The sequence below is a fragment of the Carassius carassius genome, chromosome 7, assembly GCF_963082965.1.
Source record: "Carassius carassius chromosome 7, fCarCar2.1, whole genome shotgun sequence".
Taxonomy (NCBI): Eukaryota; Metazoa; Chordata; class Actinopteri; order Cypriniformes; family Cyprinidae; genus Carassius; species Carassius carassius.
In genome coordinates this window covers 20298085-20325190 of record NC_081761.1, presented here as the reverse complement: position 1 = coordinate 20325190, position 27106 = coordinate 20298085, and the positions used below count along the sequence as shown (strand labels likewise).

The 27106-nt window shown below is 36.7% G+C and overlaps 2 protein-coding genes across 2 annotated transcripts in view; both read right to left on the bottom strand.

Annotated features, from left to right (window-relative positions):
- Positions 1–15691, bottom strand: part of nalf1a (NALCN channel auxiliary factor 1a) — a 71497-nt gene extending 55806 nt beyond the window's left edge. The window contains exon 1 of the mRNA XM_059554153.1: positions 14467–15691. Within this exon, the coding sequence (XP_059410136.1) occupies positions 14467–15153 (687 nt within the window). The 5' untranslated portion in view covers positions 15154–15691. The remainder of the gene's footprint in view (positions 1–14466) is intronic.
- A 6526-nt stretch (positions 15692–22217) lies between these two features.
- lig4 (ligase IV, DNA, ATP-dependent) lies at positions 22218–26404 on the bottom strand. The gene is made up of 2 exons (XM_059554129.1): positions 26180–26404; positions 22218–25221 (listed from the first exon to the last, which is right to left on the bottom strand). Exon 2 carries the CDS (start codon positions 25207–25209, stop codon positions 22477–22479), a length of 2733 nt encoding a protein of 910 aa, XP_059410112.1. The 5' UTR covers positions 25210–25221; positions 26180–26404; the 3' UTR covers positions 22218–22476.
- Positions 26405–27106: the final 702 nt, after the last annotated feature.

Genomic DNA, 27106 nt, shown 5'->3' with positions numbered 1-27106 from the left:
TAGTCCAGTGCCAGAAAGTAACTTGACAATGAGAGCTGAAATGTGCAATTATTTTTCTCAGCCTGTTGCTTCCTCTGTTAAAAAATTTTGCAGCATCATGACACTAGAAATATCCCCCATTTTGTGAGATACTGGTAAGATAATGCAAATTACAGACCAATGCAGCCCCCAAGAGACTGAATAGACTGAGAGAGGCTGTGTGCAATGTGCAAACATCAATTCTTGTACCGCATTTAATCTGCATCACATCATCATTCACCTGATTCAGTTTCACCCAAACCACAAACATTACTTCAAATCAATTAAAAAGCAGCTTCTTGCAGCTTCACTGTGGAAGGAGCCAAACAGAAAACATAGTACTTTCTTCCTCTCTGCCTTAAAGGAACACTTCACTCCACCCCCCCCCCCCCCCCCAATAAAAAATAAGGTCATCATTTGCTTACCCCCCTGTTGTTGCAAACCTGTATAAGTTGATTTCTTCTGTTGAACACAAAAGACATTTTGAAGAATGTTGGTATAACAACGGTTGCTGCTAGTCATTGATTTCCACAGTATAAAAAAAAAACAACCTGATCTCATAAAAAGAAGTACCTCTGTGCACTTTTTGTGCAACACCTTTTTTACGTACCTTACTGAACATTTTGTCGCAGTTTCAAAGAGAAATGTCCACTCAGTGCTGCTAAAACACTGGTTCAATTCGTGAACCCTGGCATGTTTTTTTGTATTTTTTTATGTTGATATAGGTACATATTTCTATGTTTTTATTATGTTGCTTCTTGTAAGTATTGTGGCGGTTCAAAATTCAAAAATCCGGGGACTGTAAATAAAAGTTAATGCTCTATTGTGTTGGAAATATGCTCTACACCAAACCCAACCCTAAACCACCCGATAGTGTTAACAAATGCAAAACTACTATAAAAATGCATTTGTTGACGCAACTGTGCCATTTGAACTTCCTTATATGCAGATCTGAACTGCTTTATTGAACCATAGTTACTCCTCACCCTCAAGTATGTCTCCGTATTCTGTGAGCTACCGAACAAACCTACCATCAATATGAAGCTGGATATGTGCGATTCTAACATTCAAAATCATCAGTTTTCAAATCTCCCAGCATATTAATATTGTTTTGAAGTCATAACATGATATTCTTTAAGTAATTGTGCAAAAATGACATTTTATTAATCGAAACTCTGTAAATCTGTGTGAAACGGAATAAAAGGTGTCAGAGTTTTACTGCCTCTTGTGTTCATTTATTTTGGAAGCTGCAGTGATATGTACTTATTGGTACATACTTTGTGTCTTGCTAAAAAGTGCATCTACATTTATGAGCCTTTCCTCCAAAAAAAAACGACCATATAGGTCGTTTGTGCAAGCACCTTATTACGGCCTATATTTACGTTTTAAAGTTAAGCGCCCTCTAGCGGGCGTAAAAATAATGACAGTATCGCGTTGCGTCTGTCATCATGAAATGAGGTATAACGTCATTACCAAAACGCACGTTTATTTAAATTCAATGTGTGGACTTTTTACACCGATCTCACAGTAATTCGTACATATTTTACTAGGTGGCTTATTCGTTTGAATGACCACACCTAACCCCACCCCTAAACCTAACCCTCACAGAAATCATGCTAAATTATGATTTATTAAGCATATACATTTTACGTGCACGTCCATTCTCTGGGTTCAAACCCATGATAGCATGATTAAATTTCAAGGTATAACACATTAATCTAACTGAGCTACACGAAATGCAAATCAGAGCGAAAAAAAAATGTATATATGCCGATAGGGGCGCAATTGTAGTATACGCTCTGATGTGTCGTATTTCAGGGATTTGGACAAACGACCTATACAAGCGTATTGGTTGGAGGACAGGTTGACATTTATGCCATGAGACCAAGTAGGAAAAAACAAAGGGAAAAGAAATCTTCTTGTTATTTTGGGTAAACTATTCTTTTAAGGTGAGTTAGACTACATGCGGTGCTGCACAGACCAATCTGACTTGAAGCAGTACATGCCTCTTAGAAATTTTGTCTGACTTGATATGCCCCCAACACTGTCACTGTGATGAAGCAACATGACCAGAATCACGTTTCAAGTTGGAATTCTTCCAGTTTGAAACTGCAGAAGTATAAATGAGATATGATAGATATTCGGGGGGGGTTAAGAATGACAACATCATATGAAATCAAATTATATGAATTCCTTAAAAGTGTTTTTTTTTTTTTTTTTTTTTTTTTTTTTTTAAAGCCTGACACTTTAGAATAGGTAACACCTATTAGATGCTTATTAGCATGCATATTACTAGAATATTAGCCATGTATTCGTGGTAATTAAGAACATATCAATACCTTATTCTACATCCCTAATCTTACCCAATACCTAAACCTAATACTAACTATTAATAAGCAGATAATTAAGAATTTATTGAGAGAAATGTTGTAGCTAATAGTTAACCATTGTTACCTATTCTAAAGTGTTACCATAACCTTTTTAAGGACCAATTCTTACAATTAACTAGTTGTTTATTGGCATGCATATTAGCTCAGGCAGCTCAGTTCAGTTGAAATAGTATCTGTGCAATAGTAAATGTATAATTACACCATAACAAGGACATCTTAAATAAAGTTTAAAAAAAAAGATATACAGTATAGAGCATGTAGAGATCTTGTTAACCAGACATATACACGAAAAGACCTTTTCTTTTTAAATTCTCCAAATCAATAACACTCTGTGGACATCGATGCAACTGATAACCTCTTTTCAATCAATATCTACTGGCATACAAGGAAAGAGGTAGGAGAAGATTTGGGGAAGGAGAAAACTAAATACAAAGGAAAAAGAGAAAAAAAAGAGTGTCATGATATCACAGATAAACTGTATTATGTATTAGTATTTCCATTAACGTTTTGTTGTGGAATGTTTTATGTACATATCCTGGGGAAAATGTTTGCTTAACTCACTTTCTTAAGATCAATTTAATTCAGAAGATCTTTAATCTAATGAGTGTTCAGAACAGCTACATAGAGAGCTTGTGCAATGCATAAACAACTAAACCACTAAATCAGTGAACTTTAGGTCATTATACAGTACAAATGGAACAAATGAATGCATGTTGGAATATACGTTCTAAAATGAAAAGCTGAGATTGTGAAGTCCTCCAGAAGTTTAAAAAATCGTTCTGAATGATAAACTAATAACTTTGGTCAAAACAAAGCTCCCTTCACTTGAACATTGTGCTGTTAAAGCATGCTGCTATTTTCTCTCTGTGTTTTTTTTCTTTCATGGTAGAAAAAAACAGAGGTAATTTAGAACTTTCTGTGTCTCAAGAATGGTTGATGATTCGACTTGTAAGATCATAAGGCAGAGCCCACATTTAACTTGACCACAACAGAGAGTAGCATTGATGCCCTCAGGCTAGCTGGTGGCTGTACTTATTGAATGCTCTGGGAAGCAGCCAGTCATGGATTAGCTGATCGACCATGCCAGGGTTCAGCAATCACTAATACACAGTAGGAAGAAAAGGGCTAATCAACAGAATATGCCCATATGCCAGTGTTTCCCATTGACCCAGAGGGGGGTACGCAGCACTGTTTTGCTGTGGCATACGCTCCACTGAGGGGGTGCCAGGCACTGATGGTAGGCTGCCAGCATATTATAAGCTCCACTCACATGGACCTGGAGAGCTGGACTGTGATAGAGGGGAAGGCTTCTATAGCAGCTGTCAATGGCTGTTACTGTTGATTTACTACTGTAGGTTTTTCATGAGTAATAAATCTCTGGGACCCATTAAATACACACACACACAACAAATGATAACTCCTACCTAAAGCTAGATGCTCAGGCAACTATAAGTTTAATTTCTGCCAGTCTCACTAAAGCAGCTTAATCATATAGTTACAGTATACAGTATGCTTAGAGATGTAGCTAATAGTTAAAGGGATGATTAAATACTGTACAAAGCAGCTGTTCCTGTTCTGCTCTCATGCTATTGAGACCATAGACAAAATGAGATCTGTTAAATATAACAGCAGACTGATTAAATTATATCTGTGACTTTTGTATGACAGATTTCCTTCCTTTAGGAAGAAAAATGCATGATTTTTCAAAATTACTTATGTCTACAAAAGACGGACTGGTACATCCTAACACAGGTGTACACATATGCTGCTTCTTTACTCCCACTCTGTCTGAATGTATATATGATTAGTATGTTTGAAGCAGTGGATAGGCTAATCACAACTGAAACCTTATATATAAGATTATACTTATTTGCTTATGAGAAGTGTAAATAACCCATAACTACTGCCCTCAACATCACCAGCAATATCCTGTAAACCTATTTAAGAGTCTGGGTATCATTCTGCTGTGCTGAGAGCAGAGCAACTGTGAGCAAGAGTAATCAATCACTAAACACAATATGGACCTTTTCACGTACATCTATGTTGTATATTTTCTCATTGATCTCCACAATACCAGCCAGTATAGACTCTAAATCATCTGTAGTATAATTAAATGAAAGAACAGAAGAATAGCAGAAAATATTATATCTTAAGATTAACTTTATTATGTGATCCTGGTATATATTCTTATAAAAAGCTAAACAATGTTGGCGATCATTATGAGAAACGTTGATCAATGGGAGTTTATACCAAGGAGGTCTGTAATATCTGATGGGTACTCAGTTCAAGATATCAGCTTAGCTATAAAAGCAAAGGGACTAATCACACTGGAGCCTTAGGAAAATAACATCCCATCAAGCTGACAGTCTCATTGTTTGATGACACGACTGGTACACCTTAACTTGTGACTATACTATTAAACTGTGACAGCAAGGTAGCAGACAGGGAAAAATAAGACCATTTCAAGCTCTCAAGAGTCATCAAAATGCTAGATATTGGCATAAAAGTTTCTAAAGATATTTCCTTATCAGAACACAGTTTTTAAATAAAAATGTTTAATTACATTTTAAATGACAATTAATAGTGTACAGTTACAAATATATAGAGATAATTTTGTTCATATTACAATTATTGTGATGTGATCACAAAAACCTGCTTCTTTTAATTTTAAGGTATTGTTTCCGTTAGATTATAATGATACATATTATTAATCAATAATCCCATGACATGCTCTCCTGCCCCACACATGACAACCCCTGCAGTAGACTGACTGATTTATATTGTCTCATTTCTAATCCCCTAGATACTGACGCTTTGACTCTGATACCGGCAACATCTCAGAAGCAGTGTTGGGGGTAACACATTAAAAGTAATGCGAGTTATGTAATCAGATGACTTTTTTCAAGTAACTAGTAAAGTAACACTTTACTTTTAATTTACAAGAAAATATCTGAGTTGCTTTTTCAAAAAAGTAACGCCAGTTACTTTGTTTTGCCATTTATTGACTGACAAGTCTCCTGTCCCCATAATGTGAATGTGCATTAATTCATCCCATTGAAAAAAAAAACAGCTTTAGTATTCATCAAAATGAATTAAAAGTGAAATGCAAACTCAGAATATGACGCAAACCTGCAATAATGAAATATGTTAAATAACACACGTGTATCTAATCCCATTTTATTAACCAATGAATTTTAATTTTATTAACTTTTGAATTTTACTGAATGCAAACAAAACTTTCACAGATTTTCACATTAGGGCACCTGAAAATGCTGAAAAACACTTTCTGTACACACACTTAAAAAAATCTACTATTGTATAATTAAGCAATATGCCCCAAGAAGCTGTGGTTTACAGTGATTTTATAACAGCTAAGGGGCGTTGTTAGGCACGATGCAAAGCTAATACCCCTCTAGCTGTTATAAATTCACTGTGAACCATGGCTTCACGGGGCTTACTGATTTTATTAAACGGTCTATATACGTAGTAAGCTTTCACAGAATAAAACAGAGCAAATAAAGTGTAATTATATAAATAAAAACAGTATTATTCCACCAAACAATGTAGTTCCTCAGAAAAAGTTGTGGTTCCAACAAAGTGGTTGCAGAGCAACACACATAAGTAAACAATGGTGTATGTTTGTAGTGTAATTTAAAACAGCTTTTAACCAATCAGAATCAAGGACCGGAACTTTCCTTTTTTATAATACCACTTTTGTCATACTGTTTTTAATGTACACTGAACTGGTAACATGGTAATGTCTAAATGAACTGGCTTAAGTCAGAAATATTATTTAATATTGCTGAATCAACTTAAATACATTATAACACCAGAGCTATAGAGGATAGAGGGATAGTTAATTTACTCACTCTCATGTTGTTCTAAACCTGTATGAATATCTTTCTACTTTTGAACAAAAATGAAGATATTCTGGAAAAAAATGTTGGTATCTAAAAAGTTTTTAGTCTCCACTGACCCACACCCTTCAATTTATTTATTTTTTTCAACAGAGTTAAGAAAGTCTAGAGAAAGAACAACTTGAAGGTCAGTAAATGATTAGTAAATGACAGAATGTTCATATCATGATGCATTAATTCTAATCTTGTTCAGTAAGCGAATGAGGATGCATCCCGTTTTCAAATATGCTAAAAATAAATCTATGAAGTGACATGGAAGGGGTAGAATGAGCTTTTCATAAAGCACTGTTGACTTGAAAAACACTCTACATATAGTAATTACATGAATTGTACTGAAAAGTAGCCTAAAAAATGTAATGAAAATGCTTCACCAAAAATATAAGCTCGACATTTAAAACCTCTGGCTATCTGGTCTGTTAGGGTTCAATTGTAAGTAAATTAATGCATTTTCTTTCCCTTTCATGTTAACTGTAGCTTCTCTCATGTGAAGCAGAGAACTTCAGTCCCTGACATTTCACTTCCTAAAACTTGGTATTGTATTATCCTTAACTCTTAGAAATTTCACACATGATACAATGGAAACATAAAGTTGAATATTGATTAACTTGCTTATTAAATTGTTTAGCACAAGGTCAACAGATTCCCAGACTGCTTGACATCATCTTTATTATGGGTGTCTGTCAGTGAGGAGATCAATGGAGGGAGGAGCGTGAATCATGTTCTCTTCACCCAGTAGGCACCATACATGCTGTTTCGTTCAAAGCATGTCTGCACCAAATAAAACACTTTCTAGGGAGCCAAAAGAGTGAAATACAGTTGGCTGTCATAACTCTAACACTGTGACCACTGCCTCATTCAACTAAAACAATCAACTGTACTTTTAAGGGAATACCTACAACAAAAACTGGTAAATTAGTGCTAGCTCAGATTCAGCCCCCCCCCCCCCCACCTCCCCCATGCCACTTTCTGGTTACATCTTTATGTCTGTTGTCCCTATCTAGCTGTTTGTAATGTACATGTACATGTACATGTACTCGTTCTTTTCTCTCTCATCTCTCCTTTGCACTCTTTAATCTTTCCATTCAATAATAAGCTTTCCATTAACGCCCTCTGAGGACAGGTACAATGCACACGGGCACAAATTTGCTCTTATATAACCTTAAGTGACATTGCATTGACCTGAGAACAACTTATCACACTGTGTAGCATATGTAAAAATAAAAAAATAAAAAAAAAGGATAAAAGGAAAAGATTCCTTTTATCCTTTGTCTTTTACACCTTTTTCTTAGCCTCTAGACAGAACACGTGGTCTGGAAACCTATATTGAGCTCTCCATTAAATTGCAGTCACTGTAATAGTTAAGTAGACTTAAATATATCTCACACCGTTTGTTTTAGCCCCAGATGAATGATCATGCATTGAGGTTCTATGAGTCACCTCTTTAAACACTGTGTAGTGGATGGAAAGTGTGAAATCGATCATTATCCAAGAAATGGAAGCTCTGTTGGAGTTTGTCAAGTCGCCAAAGATTTGCAATACATAGAGGCTGCTGGTGCAGCTTGTGGTAAAGTCACTGATACTACATAACAGCATATCAATGTCATTTATTCAGGAAATGTACAGCACACTTGTTTCTCATAGCTTTCACAACATTATAAGCTATGTTTCTCATTCACTAAGCATGCAAATGCACAACTTTGTTTATAAAATCTGTGTATAAATGTTTTCATGAAAAAAACTAACAAAAAAAAAAAACATTACTCACCAGAAATTGATTTTAAACTACAAATGAAAGAATGAATGAAATAATGAATGAATGAACTGGTTTTGAGAACAACACACTTGGCACTGCTTGATTTTGTCTTTCGGTCATGAGTGTGTCTTTAAAGAGCATCATATGTTTCCTGAGAATGATGAAAGACTGTCAAGGAAAGGTTGTTTGCAAAGCCCTTATATGGAGATGGTTTGGGCGTGGTTTATGCAAATGACTAACCTTGGGCGCTCATCCACTCATTTAAAATACTACAAAATTATCATCACTAAACAAAATTAAGAAAACATTCATGGGTGTACGCATGTGTTATGATTTAGGCAAAAAAAAATTTGTAAGAGTTTCTGCTGTGCGTACAGTATGAATACAAAATAATCCAAGCAATTTTTAGTGAATAAAACCCATTTTGTTTTCATGTGATCTTTCTTTACTATGTTCCTGAACTTCACACTGGGGGACCCTAAATAGTTCAGCTGATGTGAAAAAGTGTGATTCATACTTCAAAAGAGCATGAGGCTTTACAGGACAATGCACTGTAGCTCTATTGCACTGAGACAGCAAAAACATATAAAAAATAATCAAATAAAATAAAAAAATAACATTTCAGTGGAAATGCATTAAAAAAATTATATTTGATTTCCATTTTATTGAAAATTTACACAAAAATCTAAATCTAATCTGTTTTTTTGTTGAAAAACATTTTTTATTAAAATTGTAAAATATAGAAGAGTACTTACATATCATTTTATGTCTTAGAATAAAATATGTAATGTAGTCCTAAATTATTTCAGTCCAGTAAGAGTTCATCTTATAAAATCACTAACAGCATCAAAGATATTTTTATGTTCACCCAGTGTTGTTTTGGAAACCACTGACTTTATTTGTATGGACAAAGTAGCTGAAACATTCTTCACAAGGGTGGGTACAGTAAAAATGAAAGAATTTTTAGTCTATATATTTTAATTTCTTCTGAAGCAGGAAGACTACTTTACAGTCCTTCCTTAGGAATTAAAGAAGGTGAATCTGTATGAAGTCTCTTATTGCTGACTGACGTCAAACTCACGTTGACACTAATTAAGCTGCTGTACTATATCCTTGACAACCTATCCTCAAAGGCATTCTGAACCATACTGTACAGAGGTGTTCTGACCTTCATCACCAAACCTGAGATGTAAGTATGCGGTATAGTCAGTGTCTTCCTTGATTTAAAGAAATCACTTTATCAACAGAACATGGATTAATAGATTGAATATCTAAATGTCTATTAAAGAATCCTACTAATAATAATAAAATGTCTCCACTGGTGGACATATATTAAAGCTTATGTGTGTTGGTCTGGCACATTATTTCAGACCACCCTTTGCAGTGGGGGTGATGTAATGGAGATCTGGGACACTGACCTTGGTTTTGGTTGTGTCCCTCCCTGGAAGCCTGCTGCAGCAGCCCACGGCAGGCTTTTATGAATAAGCAAACACACTCAGAATTCTAATGCTGCCATGGAGACCTGACCCTAGCTTCAACCTCTTGGCTCCACCCATCACTGTAATCCCATCCAATCCATTGCTTCATCTCAACGAACAGGAGCAGGGGGTCTGAGCTCCAGCCTATGAGTTGATCTGAATGGCATCTCTGTGAATTTAGTACACTAGCTATGATATGCAAAGAGCTCAAATACTGTGCTTTTTACAAAAAACAAAACATGCCTTGTTGGGGTAAATGTAAATCATAATAACTTTTAATAACTATTTTTGCATAATTAAAACAATTAACCATGAGAAAAAGGATAACCAACCCTCTGCAAACACCATTGTGAGGTGTATCTCTGGAATGGAGGATGACTATCCAACCTGATAAACTAAATGTCACCCATTAGGATGATTAAAAAAGAGCCAGATTATGCAAAGCTGGAAATTAATGGGCAGTTGCCGAATCCTGTGTCTGGCTATTTGTGTGGTTAGCTCAAAGATTGAAAACATATAATCACAATCTCTCTCTCTCTCTCTTCCTTTTTTCTTTCTTTATCAAATGTTCAAGGAGATATAGTAACAATTCTATTTCTATTTATGACTCACTTCTCTAATCAATTCTGTTCATTCATAATAAGGTCCTAAAAACAAGAATCAAACTATTTCAAATTTCCAAACCACTTTTGCTTAGTAATGTACAAAATTCTTAATGTGGGCATGAGGGATTGAACATAGTTATTTTAAGATTAAAAGTTTTTAACTTCATTGTAAAAGATCGATGAAATGTCTAAAAAAAAAGTCTAAAAGCCCTTGATCTTAAAATTAAATAAATACATTTAATTTAAATTTATCTTAAAATGATTTTGTAATAATAATAAAATGTAACATAAAAGTAACAGATTTGTAGTGAATTCTGCATCTGTCTTTAGCATTAATGTGTCAGTTGTTTTATTTTTTTTAAATACTGTATGGTGTTTTGTAATATACTCTGATTTAAACAGTATGAAATCCTGATTATTAGTGATTAGTGATTATCACATTATGTGAGCAGAAAGTTGTTAGCAGAGAACAACACTTTTAAGTTTACTGAAGGGTTCAACTTACCAGAACCAACAAAACAAAAACAACACCACAGTGATTCTGGTTTGGACATAAAGTTGTCTAAACTATAACAATAAACAATTGTCATGTATTTTCCAAGATGGGAGCACCATGCTCACCTTCTCACTCTACAAATAATTTGGTACAAATAATCAACCTCTAAGTGGTAAATGACAAAGAAATATCTAAACTTACATTCAGACGAATGTGATTATCCACAGAGAAAGTTTAATAAACTTCTGATAGTCATCTTTTGCTGGCTAACACTAATAAAAAGCCCTGTTTAAAGAACACAGTGAACAGTGTTGGCCTTAATGAGACACAGAGGAGCACTGTCTGCATTTTCTAGAATAAAAAGAGTAGGAAAGTGAAAAAAAACATAGGGGCTACTGTTTTGTATAATTTATATTTCAGATTTTCCAAACCCACTCCATGTGAAGCTCAGTAACAAGCAAATCATGGATCCACTTACAGTTGGTTGAGTCAAATGACCAAAAAAAAGAAAAGTTTGGCCTAAAAATAAACTTTTTGTCATTATTTGATTATGTCAACATTCTTCAACCTATCTTCCATGTTCCACAAAAAAAAGAAAACCAGATGAGAACAATAAGAGTGAGAGGAAATGATGACAGAATTCACATTTTGGAGTGAACTATTGCTTTAATTTAGGAATACTTGATAGAGTATACAAAATGGAAAACTGGAAATCTATATGAGGAGATTATTCAATTGAATTGCAATGCAGGGACAAAATAAAGGAAATGTGTGCAGGAGACAGAATTGTGATGCCCAAAAAATTAGACAACTTTAAAAGAGATGAACAAATAATTGCGCTAATCCTTGAGGGGAACATACCCTGCCAAGTGTACTAACACTATCTATGGTCTTAGAGGAATGTTGGACTTGTCCTTATCTATTCTCAGTAAATAGAGTTTCATCCCCAATAGCTATCAGTTCCCTACCACAAGCCTTTCTCTATTGCCCAAGCCAATCAGTGGAAATAACAAAGATCTACGCCAAGCATTCAGAACTTATATTAGGAGGTTTTCATCCACATTTCCAATTGAAATGTAATGAGGCAAGCATATTTTCAACTCGCTACAGCAAAAAACAGCAGGTTTCACTCATGAATCAAATTATTTTGAATCACAGTGAGTGGAAAAGTCAGGCCAAGTAACAAAATGGACTTCTCAAAGTTATTCTGCATGATTAATTAAATACTTGACATAAGAGAACACACTATTGTGTAAAAAAGAACATCAAAGGCATTCCACCTTTGAAGAAACTTGAAGAACTGTCTACTTTTGGTCTCTGAGACACTAAATGTGGTCCATGTTATCATTGATGTGATTGCTTTTTGTCACAGAACAATCTAGCTGTAACACCAGTGCAACAGTGCAGACAGAGCTCAATACAGTAGCTAAGAATAGCACACTATTGAATAAAACCTTCTTAGTTTATTCCTCTAATTGCTACCCCCTCCCTTTGTTCATTTGTTTGTTACATGTTTATAATGTCTGTTTTATTTATAGCAATTGAACTGAACCTTTAGCACATTTACACACAATGCAACCCATTCACGCAGACAAAAGTAACTGTGTCTTCCACACTCCGATCCAGTTCAAGGAAGGTGCTGAATTAAATCAACCTGAAGGCTGATCCGGCTGTCAGAGATGGCGTGTCACAGTGATTACCCATCCTCTCAGTCTCTTTCTGTCTTTCTTTCTGTCTCTATCTCTCCCTGCTTTTAATCACAGCTGGGACTGGCTATCCCTTGCAGCTGCTTGCCAGAGGCTCTGACTGACTCCTGCCACCTCCCTCTGCATTACGGTATTCATTCACACTCACTGGTAGTTTATCAGACTACGGTAACATGGTTAGACAGTTACATTAATGCTTGGAAATCTCTGAGAAACAGAACACTCCAAATATTCTACCACATGCATCCTTTCCATTTGAAAGCCATAAAAATCATTCAATACAAATGCACTGTATTGAAACAATATTTTCAGCTGTATTGCACCAGCAATGATGAGCACTTATATTTTCCTGCGCAACAATTCTGCAAAACAGTATCGTCCACAATAACACAAAAGACTAATTTGTGGTTAATTACTGACCAGAATTTCTATCCTCAAACAATACTTTGCAAGCACTTAATATTTAATTGTTCTGTAGAGGCTGTTGTAGAGAGATTATTAATATGGGAGGTTTCTGAATAGCAATTCTGTGTCTTTTCACTTTGTTAAGATATGGTGAAGGCAAAGAAAACACCAGTCACAGGTGGCAGTGTGAATTGTCCTGAAAAGTATTGTAACTCATCAACAGGTTCAAATAAGCACACAGCCTCACTGTCAGCCTCTATGAAATTGTGTTAATACTAACTACATTATTACTATTATTTTGGACTAACAAAACAGCTTTTATTCATGAAATGCATCTTTAGAACTGCAGGGGTATCACAGATGTAAAGGTCCAATTGTCATAACTATCACTGGCGATTATGCTGTAGAAAAAAACAAACTGCTTTTGTAATAACTGTGACCCTGGACCACAAAACCAGTAATACGTTGCGCAGGTATATGTGTAGCAATAGCCAACATCGCATGGCTCAAAATGACAGATTTCTCTTTTATGCCAAAAATCATTAGGACATTAAGGAAAGATCATGTTCCATGAAGATATTTTGCAAATTTCCTTCTGTAAATATATAATTGCATATGTTTGCACCCTCAGATTCCAGATTTTAAAATAGTTGCATCTCAACAAAATATTGTCCTATCCTAACAAACCATACATATATGGAAGGATTATGCATTCAGCTTTCAGATTATGTATAAATCTCAATTTTAAACATGTCCCCTGCATCCAAAGGCCTGCCCTTTCATTGTAAAACTAAGCGTGTTTCAGCACCACGGACAGCGAGCACTGACTCCGTGAGCAGCGATCGAGTCCTGTGCCAAATGAACCAGTGAATAAGCAAAACAAGCCACCCACTTATTCACGTTTATCTGCGCCTCCTTCATTTAAACGACAACTTGCAATCTCTCGGTAAATGTTTGTCCATTAATTACGCAAAACAACACACACGCGTAAAGAACACGGCAAGATCGTTTCCTTATCAGCACACAATAACTATACACAGTGTGCCATTTTTTTGTCTGCCAGGAGCAATCCATTTAAGATGACAGCAAGAGACATTAAAATTAACCTTAATGTCAAGTTTATGGCGCTTAAGAGGGCACCCTGTTGCAGCGCGCGCAAAATGCTGTGCAAACAAGACCAATGAGCGAGGGAAAATACTCTTGTGAGAGATTAGCTGAGAAAGCACCGCTGCCCTGTTAGAGTTATTGAAATGTACTCAGTGTGGTGGACTTGAATGAACACCTGGCGGAGCAGCTTTTCAGTTCAGAGAGACGCACCTGCGCGCTACAGAATGACGCACGCACGTTGAAAGATTGGCTCTGTGCGGCGTTTTGTGCATTGACACAGTAACCTTGAATCAGCAGCAACATTTAATTTCCTCCATAAGATTAGACCAGAACAATGGATTTTGCATTGATCGCGCTAGGAATAATTTAAGACAGCAGGAAAGGAAAAGTTTAAAGCATGTCTGATTTTTCACCCTCCAACTGTCTCGGGGAAATGCGGCGGGGGGGGGGGGTTGGTACGAATAAAATATGAAAAGCACTTTTTCCCCACTTAAACATCACCGCGTCACTTTCACCAGTTACCATGACGACTGAGAACGAAGAGCCAACTCTATTCAGCGAAAACGAGAGATCCAGATCATAAAGCCCTACCTTGCATTCTTCCATGCACGTCCTTACTGAGTACACATCCTTCTCGTATTTGTCTGCCATCATCTCAAAATCCTCATATTTCTCCTGCGCGTGCAGGTCATAGCGCTGGTACGCCTGAACGCACAGACTGCACCTGTTCAGGTCGCCGTCCACGATCATGTCAAGGCTGCAGTTCAAATTGTCTGGACTTAACGATCCGTAAAGCAAATCCATAAGAGAGTACGAATTACAAAAGGAAAGGTACAAATCGCTTATGTTCATCCACCGCGTCCCCTCCGTTTGCGAAAGGCCCCTGCACAAGTGGTCAGCGTCGACAAAAGTGAAGCAGTTTTCAGACAAACCATCCGGGTGGCAAGTTTCTAGTTGCCACAAAGGTTTGGTAGAATTGACTACAAAAATAGCATCTTCATTTCTTCTGAGGCTGCTGTGTGTTGAAGGGAGGTCGGGTCTGTGGTTTGCGCTCATGTCCACTGAAGCTAACTTGTCTCGGGTCCTTGTCAGTTTGGCCTCGGCGCAGAACCAAAGATGATCAGAAAGCAGAACGGTTAGAAATAAGAGGGACGCTAGGGACAATCGCCATCGCTGGGCCCTCTCGGAGTCGGTGAATGGCTTCTCGTTCTCGCGGGGAGCACACCAAATTTTTAAGCCGTCATCTCGCTGCCGACACTTCCAAGCACCGCTGGTCATATTTTGGGAAAGCGCAGCTCTGGCTGACTCCACCGTGGGGGCTTTTCTGCCACAATAGTCATTGACGGGAGGTCTGCTTTGAGTTTTGCCCACTAAACGATGGCTGACGAGCGATCGTGGCTCTCCTCCACGATTAACGATCAGTTGCTGTGTTCAGGGGGATTACAGTTTTCATTGTCGAGTCCGCTCTCCCCGTGCTATTCCGGAGAAAACCCCAGCTATCTGTAGCAACATGACTCTCCCTGCTCGTCTGTCATGGGTTCCGCTCTCCCCTTTTGCGCAGAGCCGCTACAACGCGGAAAAGCCCGTGTCTGGCCGCTCGCTCTGGTGAAAAGCGCAAGGACTCTTCGTTTCGAAACGCCGAATCTCGCCTGGGTCCGACAAGGTGGGATCTTTTCTCACGAAACTATCCACAGTCATTTTGGCCAAACGTTAAGTTGCCGCCATGTTCGTTTTCAAAGAGTTCTTGAAAGAGAGCAGGGTCATTTGCGTCAGCTCATGCGATGTGATCGATCCATCACAGCGACCCGGCCGGTTTGCGAACTGTTCGTAGCTATAGGCTGAGCTGATACACCGTAGCGAGAGATAACATGGTCGCTGTTCAAGACAATAAGCCCCCATAATCATCGCGTTAGAATCTAAAATACGTTTACATCAACAGGTTGAGCTGGTAGCCTTCACTATTGTGAAACTATTTATTATTGCTTGAAACCAACATTAGAGGTCAGATAGCCTAGGCTATATTTAATACACTCTGTAAAGTGAGAATATCAAGATGTTATAAAGGTTACACTGTAAAAATTACATTGACATTACTATAGCAGTTCAAACATATTTTGACTTGAATAAAACCAGATAGACTACATTTTAGGTTAACTGACAACTCACTGCAAAAAGTGGTAACCTGCAATTATATATATATATATATATATATATATATATATATATATATATATATATATATATATATATATATATATATATATATATATATATACAGGTGCTGGTCATATAATTAGAATATCATCAAAAAGTTTCAAAAAGATTCAAGATTCAAAAAGTGAAACTTGTATATTATATTTATTAATTTCATACAGACTGATATATTTCAAATGTTTATTTCTTTTAATTTTGATGTTTATAACTGACAACTAAGGAAAATCCCAAATTCAGTATCTCCGAAAATTAGAATATTGTAAAAAGGTTCGATATTGAAGACACCTGGTGCCACACTCTAATCAGTTAATTAACTCAAAACACCTGCAAAGCCTTTAAATGGTTTCTCAGTCTAGTTCTGTAGGCTACACAATCATGGAGAAGACTGCTGAATTGACAGTTGTCCAAAAGACGACCATTGACACCTTGCACAAGGAGGGCAAGACACAAAAGGTATTTGCAAAAGAGACTGGCTGTTCACAGAGCTCTGTGTCCAAGCACATTAATAGAGAGGAAATAGGGATAACCGCACCCTGAAGAGGATTGTGAAACAAAACCCATTCAAAAATGTGGGGGAGATTCACTTAGAGAGGACTGCAGCTGGAGTTAGTGCTTCAAGAACCACTACACACAGACATATGCAAGACATGGGTTTCAGCTGTAGCAGTCCTTGTGTCAAGCCACTCTTGAACAACAGACAGCGTCAGAAGCGTCTCGCTTCAAAAAGAACTGGACTGCTGCTGAGTGGTCCAAAGTTATGTTCTCTGATGAAAGTAAATTTAGCATTTCCTTTGGATATAAGGGTCCCAGAGTCTGGAGGAAGAGAGGGGAGGCACACAATCCACGTTTCCAGGTCCAGTATAAAGTCTCCACAGTCAGTGATGGTTTGCGGTGCCATGTCATCTGCTGGTGTTGGTCCACTGTGTTTTCAGAGGTCCAAGGTCAACACAGCCATATACCAGGAAGTTTTAGAGCACTTCATGCTTCCTGCTACTAACCAACTTTATGGAGATGCAGATTTCATTTTCCAACAGGAGTTGGCATCTGCACACAGTGCCAAAGTTTCCAGGACCTGGTTTAAGGACCATGGTATCCCTGTTCTTAATTGGCCAGCAAACTCGCCTGACCTTAACCCCATAGACAATCTATGGGGTATTGGGAAGAGGAAGATGCGATATGCCAGACCCAAGAATGCAGAAGAGCTGAAGGCCACTATCAGAGCAACCTGGGCTCTCATAACAACCGAGCAGTGCCATCGACTCCATTCCACGCCTCATTGCTGCAGTAAATCAGGCTAAAGGAGCCCCAACTAAGTATTGAATGCTGTACAGGCTCATACTTTTCATTTTTATACTTTTTAGTTGGCCAAGATTTCTAAAAATCCTTTCTTTGTATTGGTCTTAATTTATATTCTAATTTTCTGAGATACTGAATTTGGGGTTTTCCTTAGTTGTCAGATATAATCATTAGAAATTAAACGAAATAAACATTTGAAATATATCAGTCAGTGTGTAATGAATGAATATAATACACACGTTTCACTTGGAATTAATGAAATAAATCAACTTTTTGATGATATTCTAATTATATGACCAGCACCTGTATATATACATATAAGAGAGATATTTCTTCATGGTTTAACCCATATAAAATGGTTTTGGTATAAATTGACATATTTAGGTTGATTCACTGATATTTATCACTGATATTTTTTTTATGTAAATAAAACCTGTTAATTTAAATGTAATTAATATAGGCTGTTAACTCTTGTAATGCAAAACATAATAGCATAGTGTTTATTAAAACTAAAATAATTAAAATACAAATTGTCCAACACAATTTGATCAATACATTTTTCTTAAAGGGTTAGTTTACCCAAAAATGAAATTTTGGCATTATATACTCACCCTCATGTTGATCCAAAACTCCATGACTTTTTTTTCTTTATGTGAAACACAAAAGAAGATATCTGAAAAAAAGCATCAGTGCTTTGATTTTATGTATTTATTTTTTAGTCCATAGAATAAAAGTCAAAATCGTTTAATGTTGTTTGGACAACGTGTGTTTTTGTGTTCTACAGAAAGAAGAAAGCCATACACGTTTTAAATGATGACACTTTGTTGTGAACGATACCGTACCTTTAAATTCAGTTCAATTTGCAGCATGAAAATAAATGTTAAAATAGAAAAATGGAAAGTCTTGAAATCCAATTATTTGTTTGTTAACAGCCCCACAATGAGCCTCTTGCAAGTGGATTGTAAGTGCCTCCAAACAAAATAATCAAAATAATAATACAATTATAAGTGTAGGTTTATGTACATGAACTTTAAAGAAAAAAACAATATAAGCAGTTCATGAAACAGTAAGTAATGTATGATGTAACACCATACTGTAAGTTTGTCAAACACCCTTTTTCATTTTTATTTGGAGTTAAGTCTTTGTTTTTAATTTTTGTCTCTCAGTGGACTGCCATATGGTAGTGTGTGAACCTGTCACATTTGCATAAACTGACAAACACTCACAGAGCAAGTAATGACCTAAAGCTTGACACATTAGAGCTGTCTAATCAACAGCATATGTGTTCATGCTTGCAAAATGCATTTTCCCTTCATCTCCTTTATTCTCTCCAATCAATAGCATGAGGTTTGATGTTGTGATGAGAAAGCTGATAGAAAATGGGTCACAAATGTGAAATGCATAGTATTAATAAATAAAAATATTGTGAACAATTTATTACATGCATTCAAAAGATGTAAACAGGGTGAAGCTTATATGAAGAAGGGAGGGGGAAATGTGCCTAATTTGCATTGACAATACAAATCTGTGGCTGTACTTTCTATTTGCCATATACAACATTATGTTCAACAGTGGTTTGAATGTTTTCCAGAAGAATTTGATAACGGGTCCATTAAGAACCTTTAACATCCATGAAAACTTTCCATTGCATAGAAGGTTCTTTATAGTGGAAAAAAATGTTTTTCACACTAAGAAAAATATGACAATAATCTTTGTTTTTTAGAGTGTAAGGAGAATAGTAAACAGGATGCACAGAGAAAACCCTCCACCTTTTCAAATGCTTCTTGTCAACACAGTGGTTTTGTTTATTTAGCTCCACTATTATTTGTTATTTCTGGTCATTAACCATTATTAGTCAAGCTACAATTAAGACCTGCATTTGACTTTGAAGTAGCAATTAAGGGCATTTTCCTTTGCCTCATTCCAGGCTACAGGCCATATTGCCACAAGTCGGCAAATGCTTAAAACATGCATTACCATGTGTCAAGTTTTGCCTTATTTATAGCACCTATTGCAAGGATGCTGAATTTAAATCACCTTTTTTAATTTTTCAACTCCTTTCAATTAGGAATTAGCCTTAAAGCCAGTATATTGCAATTAAGAAGGCATTGACATAAGCCTTTATAACTAAAACATGTTGTGTATTTGGCAAACTTATGCATAATTGGTAAGCATGGGAAGCAATGATGCCATCTTTAAGCACAACTGAGGATGTAATCTGGGCACAATATCCATATACAGGGTCAGAGTCATTTATTCTATCAACTGCAGGAAACAGCAGGATTCAAAATTAATTACTAGTTTTTCTGTGTTAAAGAAACCAAACTGACTAATGCTGAAGCAAAACTACTTTGGAGGATTCATCTCCATTCTCTATTCACAGTTACCATTACATTTGATCAAATGTCATCTGTTTCCATTTCTTGGACATAGATGTTTAGGATAAAGCGGCAGGAAAAAGGAAACCACTGTGCCTTTGAGCGAAACAGAACATACTGAACAAGGATTTCATCTGAAGCCATTTAGATCAAAACATGCCCTTACAGAGGTGCAAGGTAAATCCTCTCTCCTCTCCACAGCCCTTTTCTAAATGTTTCAGCACTTCAAAGCGAACATTCAGAAGCAGGTGAAAGACAACATATATAATCCCTCAGTGTGTGGATTTATCATCCATTCTACTGAGACAGGAAACAGAGAAAAATACTCTGATTGAATGCCTTATCTGAATATGAGTACTATCACACTCATTTAAAGGATGTTAGGCAGGGGATCTGAGACCTGCAAACTCCATTCATACCACAGCGGGGGGCCTGTATGTGTGCTGAGATCATGGCGTTAAAACGACAATAGTATTCAAACTGAGCAAACACACAAAGCAAGGCTATAATTCACCAGGCTCTCAAATTATACAGTATGACTCATGTATAAGAATGTAATGTTATGCTAAATTTCCACCAGTCCTTTCACAAAATATTATACGTTTCCTGTTCTGTTTCCTTATTCATAATGAAGTCATCAGTATTACACATAAATTACAACAATTTATCATCATCATCATAATCATAATCATCATTGTCTTTCAAAAATTACTTTATCTCAATAATAACCTATAATTATAGTGTGTTCTCTGAAAAAGACCAGTGACTACAGACATCAGGAAAAAATGAAATGTATCAAAACAACACTTGGCAGGAAGCTGAGGTGAATTAAGCCAGTTTACGTTATGCAGTGGCCAAGCACATCAGATAATTAGTTTCCTGAATTATCTGATGTGATACATTTTAATGGTGGATAATTCTAATTTGGCTAGGGTTGGAGAAAAAAACACTCCATACATGATAAGCAGCATTGACTCCAATAACATCGTCCATCTTATATAACTAAAGACAAATTGCTTTTGACAGGATCTTCCTTAAACATCCTGGACCAGTGGCTCTAAACTAACGTCACCGGAGGGAAGGCACACTCATTTGCAAGGCAAATGCACAATTTTGGAGTCAAGTTTTCTAGCTCTCTGTGGAGTGGGGTTGGGGGGATATGTTTCTTTCAAATACATGCAGCCATTTCCCACTGATTTATTTCAAGGATGCCCCAGGGTAATGGATCCTCTCTTCTCTACCTTGTATAAACATCCAATTGCTGCTGCTAACTGACTAAGACTTAACTGCTCAACGAAAGACTGGCCATCAGTAAGAAAACATAATATGCCTTTCTCTGGAAGAACAGGATATGGACATCATAACATGAAAACACAAATCAATGCTAATTAATCTTACCAAAACCCTGACTTTCAATAAAATAATACTGCAAAGCCTAAATACTATTAGTGACTAACTTAAAAAAGCAGTCAAAGTTACTGCAGGCTGACATAAACCCATGATTTTTCTCTGACCTTTTCCATATAGGTAGCTTTTAACAGTGGGTGCACCAGCTTGCAGGCACTCTGGGACACATCTTCAGTCAGATTGAGATTTATATTACCTTCCAATGTCCTTGCATTTATTGTGCAAAACCTATAACAAGTTTTTGTTTTTCTTCTTAGCTTCACTCTCCCTAGATCTGCATGGCAGATGTTGTCTATGGCTATACAGACCAAGGATTTCCAGAAAGAAAGACCAAATACATATACAAAACAATGTTACAAAAGTTTTACTCATCTGTGGAACAATAAACAATTCCCCTCCCTAAAACACATTACACTCTATTGTCTTAAGACCATTTCTGTCATAGCTCTGCGGCATTCATTTCCAAACCAAAGTACCTTCCCACACTAAATGTGGATTTGGATAGTATAGTCCAAGCACATTATGCTCTCGTTTTCAATGAGGGATGGATTTGTCACTCACACACCTTCACAAACTCATACCAATTACCTAGTGTAATATCCATATTACTCAAATGCATATCTATCTTTACAATACCTAGACACACAGTTGAATGTGTTTGTGTGGAAAGCCTCAATCATTCTATTAGCGCTCTGAAAATTAGATCTCTGGAAGCATTACAGTAACTCCCATTCCAAACAATTAGAAAGCTACAGCTCTCACACAATAAATTCAGTGTGCTTGACAAGCTGTTCAAATGGAACTTCAAGCTTGTCAGAAGCTCAATTTGTCTGACTGTAATGAGTCACATTAATCTACAAGAAAAACACTTTTGACAGCTTCAATTAAAATCCTTAATGCTTCTTTAAGAATAAAATTTAATAACACGTTATTTTGCATACCATTTGCATATTAAGTAACTAATAGTACAGTAACATCAATGTAATTATTAGGGTGACATATAAAGGCTAAGATTCTTAACCATAAGGGTTAATAAGGTACATCATCTAATTTTTACATTTTTATTTAGAACAAAAAACAGAAAAATATGAGACATTTGACAAACTTTAAAAGGTAATGTTGTACTTTCAACAGTAAATTAAACTCTCCTTATAATTCAAACTGTAATCCTTTCCAGTCCCATCATTTTATATATATCTTTAAATGGTTCCCTTTAATGCAACTAATTGTTATCCAGTGTAGTTTATTACAGCTAGCATTAAAAAAGCACAATCTTCCAGTGTTATAGTTTGTGTAGCCTTCATGATTATATTAAGTAGCCAGTCTCATCCTCTACATGGCCTGCTTTGATAGAATCAGTCACCCAAGACTCTCGAACAATTTTGAACTTCTTAGCATAAAGTCGCCTCAACGTCTTCAAGTCCAGAGTTCTTCTTTCACTTTCTACTATGACATGCGTGATTCCTTCCTTCAGTTTCTCCACAATTGTACCACCATGGAATCGGAATTCTAAGGAACGCGTGTCCAAACTTGTACCCCGTATGATGGTTTTTGGATCTCCGAAGTCAGCACACCGGTCAAAGTATGCAGTGTAGGGCCTAAAAATGCTAGTGGGCATGTCATCCCAGGCGTTCTCTGCTTCTATCTGTGCCACAGACAAACATTCAGATTCTGTGGGGCCAATCCTTTCAAAGACTTCCCTCAGCTGTTGTTCATCAGTGTCAACATAATAACTGTCTCCATACCGATCATACTCTTTAGCGAAGTGGTCCCTGGTGGAAGGTGACATGTGGATCATGTGACGTGGTTGCCATGGTATAACCCGCTTATTTTCCAGACACTCCAGCAGCCAAGTAGCCCACACCACATCATGTTGGTCTGAGGAGATGAGGTTCTTTACTCTCATGTTTTGCACAGCTGCAATCACACAGTATGTGTCTTTCCCAGGGTTCTGCACAACGATGCCTCCACAGCGGGCCACAACTTTCTCAAGCTCTGCCTTGGAATGTTCATCATTGCCATTTATCACACAAAACTCCACATCTTCAAACATATCCATCTCTTTGGTGACCGTGGATAAATCCTGAGATTTAAAGTGGTCAATGACTCCGATTGTCTTTTTGGGCTTGGCTACGAACTTGTGCTTCTTCTTTTCAGGCTGGTCCTCTTGGATATGAAGATGTCTGGACGCCAGCTTTCCAGAAGCTCTGGAGCGGAACTGGCTCAGTTCAGCCAAGGTCATGCACTGATACCACTCTTTGTCTTCTCTGATTCTTTCTATTCTGGGGAAACGTAATGTGCAGTTGGTCTTATACATTTCACTGGAGACGATCTCTGCAGCTTTGACTTGTATGATCACCGAGTTGCGTGGTTCTATGTAAACCTCTGGTTTTTCTGTTCCACACAAGATGGCAGCCGGAGGATTATTTCTGTTGTAAACTTTCCAATGTTTGGCCAACTTCAGACCAAGATCGTACAGTTCTTTCATAGTGTAGCCTGATCCAATGCGGCAGAGGGTGTGGAACACCGTGGGCTTCTCCCCTGGACTCGGCACATCTGCTACTGCACACAGAAAATGAGAGAGCATCCCGCTTCTCCTGCCTTTACCCCAGTAGCCTCCCACTATCAGCAGATCAAGCTCATCCATCAGACCATCCACATATTCAGGCTTAATTTTCACCCATCCTTCGCCCCGTTTATCTGGTTTGTAGATGGACATGGGATCCTTAACCATAATCCCCTCTTCCAGATTGTCAATGGCCTCATTGAGAGAACTCACCACTTCTTGCATGGTTTTGCCTTCAGCTTTTGCGACCAACTGAATACGACCTTTGACTGGGGTAAAGATATTCTCAAGAATTTCGTAGCGCTTCTTGAGAGGTTCATTTGCAAACTTCTGATTGTTTACTAACAAGACATCGAATACACAAAAGCAGGTTTGCAAATCAGAGTCATCCATCAGCCTTTTAATATCAAACTTACTGCCCTTCTGCATGAAGGTCTCCGTTGTAGGGTTATAAGCCATCATCTCTCCGTCCAATATGCAGTTTACCACATGAGGTTTGAAGACGTTGTGAATGTATGGTGTGAGGGAGCCCTCTAGTGGAGAGGCCCCAAACTGTTGCGTGTACTCGTAAGAGTTCCTGGTATAGTATTTGTAAACATCTCCAGCTTTGTGCAGCTGAATGCGTTCACCATCGAGCTTTGTCTCAATATAGAATGTCCGGTTGCTCATTTGCTTCTCTATCTGTCTGATGTTGGCAACAGCAGCCAGCATTGGTTTAAAAGCAGAAAACAGATCGATGGAGACCTCACTGAGGGACACAGATGGATCATGAAGTTGTCGGCAGACTTTATTCAGATCTGTGGTGACATTGTAGAGTTCTGCTGCATCTGGATGGAAAACCTGAAGCACTGTCTCCTTGCTAATGCCAAGTTTCATGTCCTTGAGGATCATTCTAATGAGCCACTTCTGTTCCAAAGCTGAACTCTGGGTTATCAGATGCAAAAGGCTTTTCTTCACTTGATCCTTCTGTTTGCTGGCATTGTTAATAGCTACGGAATCCAAGAAGTCATTGACTTCTTTAATGCTTAAATTCCCCTGACTTGTACACCTTTTTTTCAGGACGAAGTAGGCCATAAGGGCAAAGTCACCTGCTTCTCCCTGACTTGTGGTTGGAGCTCTATAATTCAGGAGTTTGTTTGCTTCAGGTCCATTTTTAGGTAGGCCTAAAACTTCAATATATAGTTTGGCAAGCATGTTTTCTTTTATACCATAAGCCATTCGCTCTCGCTCAAATTGAGGCACAATAAGACGTATGGCTGCGTAAAATGAATCTGTGGTATTGGAATTGTCCTTGTGAAGTGCTGCATGGAAGTTCCTCCAAGAATCGATAAAATCCTTTAGAATTTTGCTTTTGTCTGGTCGGAGTTTGGTCTTTTGAATGTTCTCCAGAACTGTGCAGAGGTCGATGAATGGAACTTGTGCAGCAACAGCCGTCTGTGGTGGGGCATCACTTTTCGAGGCACCTTCCATCATTGCAGAGGACACCTGAGGGAAAACTATAGCAGAGTTTATCTAAAGAGTTTCATGTGCTTTTTACTACAGCTAATAAATAATTCCTTATATATATATATATATATATATATATATATATATATATATATATATATATAAATGTAATGTATGACATATATATATGTTACCTACATGGATATATATAATTTTCACATATGCACTGACAATCTCCTTAATTTGATTATGTACATATGCTAATAATACCTATATGATTATTTTCATATGGTTATAGCAACCATATGTCAACAATATATAATTATATATACAACTTTATCAAAATAATATATACACAAAGACAATCTGTATGTTTATATTAAATACATTTATATACTGTTTTCATATTTACTTACTTAACATAAAAATGTATTGACAGGTTTTAGGATGGATATACATGTGCCTGATAAATATGTCCAAAAATGTATTACACACACTAGCACATATATTGTATATATATATATATATATATATATGTGAAACTGTCCCAATGTCTAATCAGTAATATACTTTTTTAATAGGTTTAACATATTTTTTGCTTTATAGAAATGTAACATATGTGCATGAGCTTGAAGCACATAAAGAGCCTTTCACTGTATATGACTGGTTCCTTTTTCTTAAGGATTGGTCATATATTCTAACTTAAATATATAAGCAGACCATTACACTCGTACTGTTTTTGTTTTTTTACACAAAGTATAACTAATAATTTACTTTCCTAAACGGAATACTAACGGAGTACTTTCAAAACGAAGATATAACATCATATATTAAAGCAACGACAATTTATTTGAATAAATAAGCAAAATAAACTCTATAAGTAAAAGTGGTGTAATACTAATAGACAAATGATCGCATTTTAAGATTTGGTAAACATTCAAACGTGTCATTTTGGCAAATAAAAAATATTTACATAATAGACAACATAAACATCTACCTTTGAACGAAGACTTGCAATACTTCTGAAACGGAAGTCAGTTCAAGTCAACTTCCGTGTTTTTTACAGGATTTTTATCAATATATTTTATAAACAATTTCCGGATTCATCCGCATATAATGTGATTTCTTCAGCTTATCGTTCACGCTATGTTATTTTATGCATGCAACGAATCTTGTAAATTCCAACTGTCTCCAGCGACTGTCAGGAAGTTTTGAATGTAACACAAGGTAGTTACTTCTTCTCCTGGTTTAATGGACACTAACTCACAGAGAACTTTACCGCCATCTAGAGTACAGTAACTAATAGAGCTAGCTCCAGGGCTGTGCACAGGGGGTTGTAATATCCACGAATTAGAATTTCTAATCGAATTATTGTACCCGATCAGATTTAATATAAATAACACAAAATGTGCTGTCGTTGGCACACTTTGTAGACAAAAAAAAAGACAGACAGATAGAGAAGGAGCAAAGGGAGGCTGCTAAAGACAGTTCAACATTGCAAACATGAATACAAAGCTCCAGCAAGCCAGCAGGTAATTAATAATATAGAATATTTAGCAGTTTGTCACACTTTAACTTTTATATTTGTTTACACAAGATAAGTATATTTTCCATTATAATCACTCTTGATACTAGTAATCTATAACACATTTTATTAAAAACATATTAACAGTAGGCCTATAAATAGTAAAAAAAATAATGTACATTTTCTAAATGAGTTTTTTTATTAGTATATAATATAAATGTGTGCTGTAAAACATGATGCAAAAGTATAATGAAAGTACTTATCCTATCCTATCCTAATGAAAGTATCCCTATCATTTTAAACTATTAGAATGTATCTATGACAAAGGGTTCTTAAAATGTAGCTTCTCATAAATAAAAAATATATTTTCCATGGCTCAGGTTGCCCCAGGTTATGCAC

Excerpts from the sequence above, each read along its gene's own strand:
- lig4 (XM_059554129.1), bottom strand. The coding sequence starts at position 25,209 with ATGATGGAAGGTGCCTCGAAAAGTGATGCCCCACCACAGACGGCTGTT.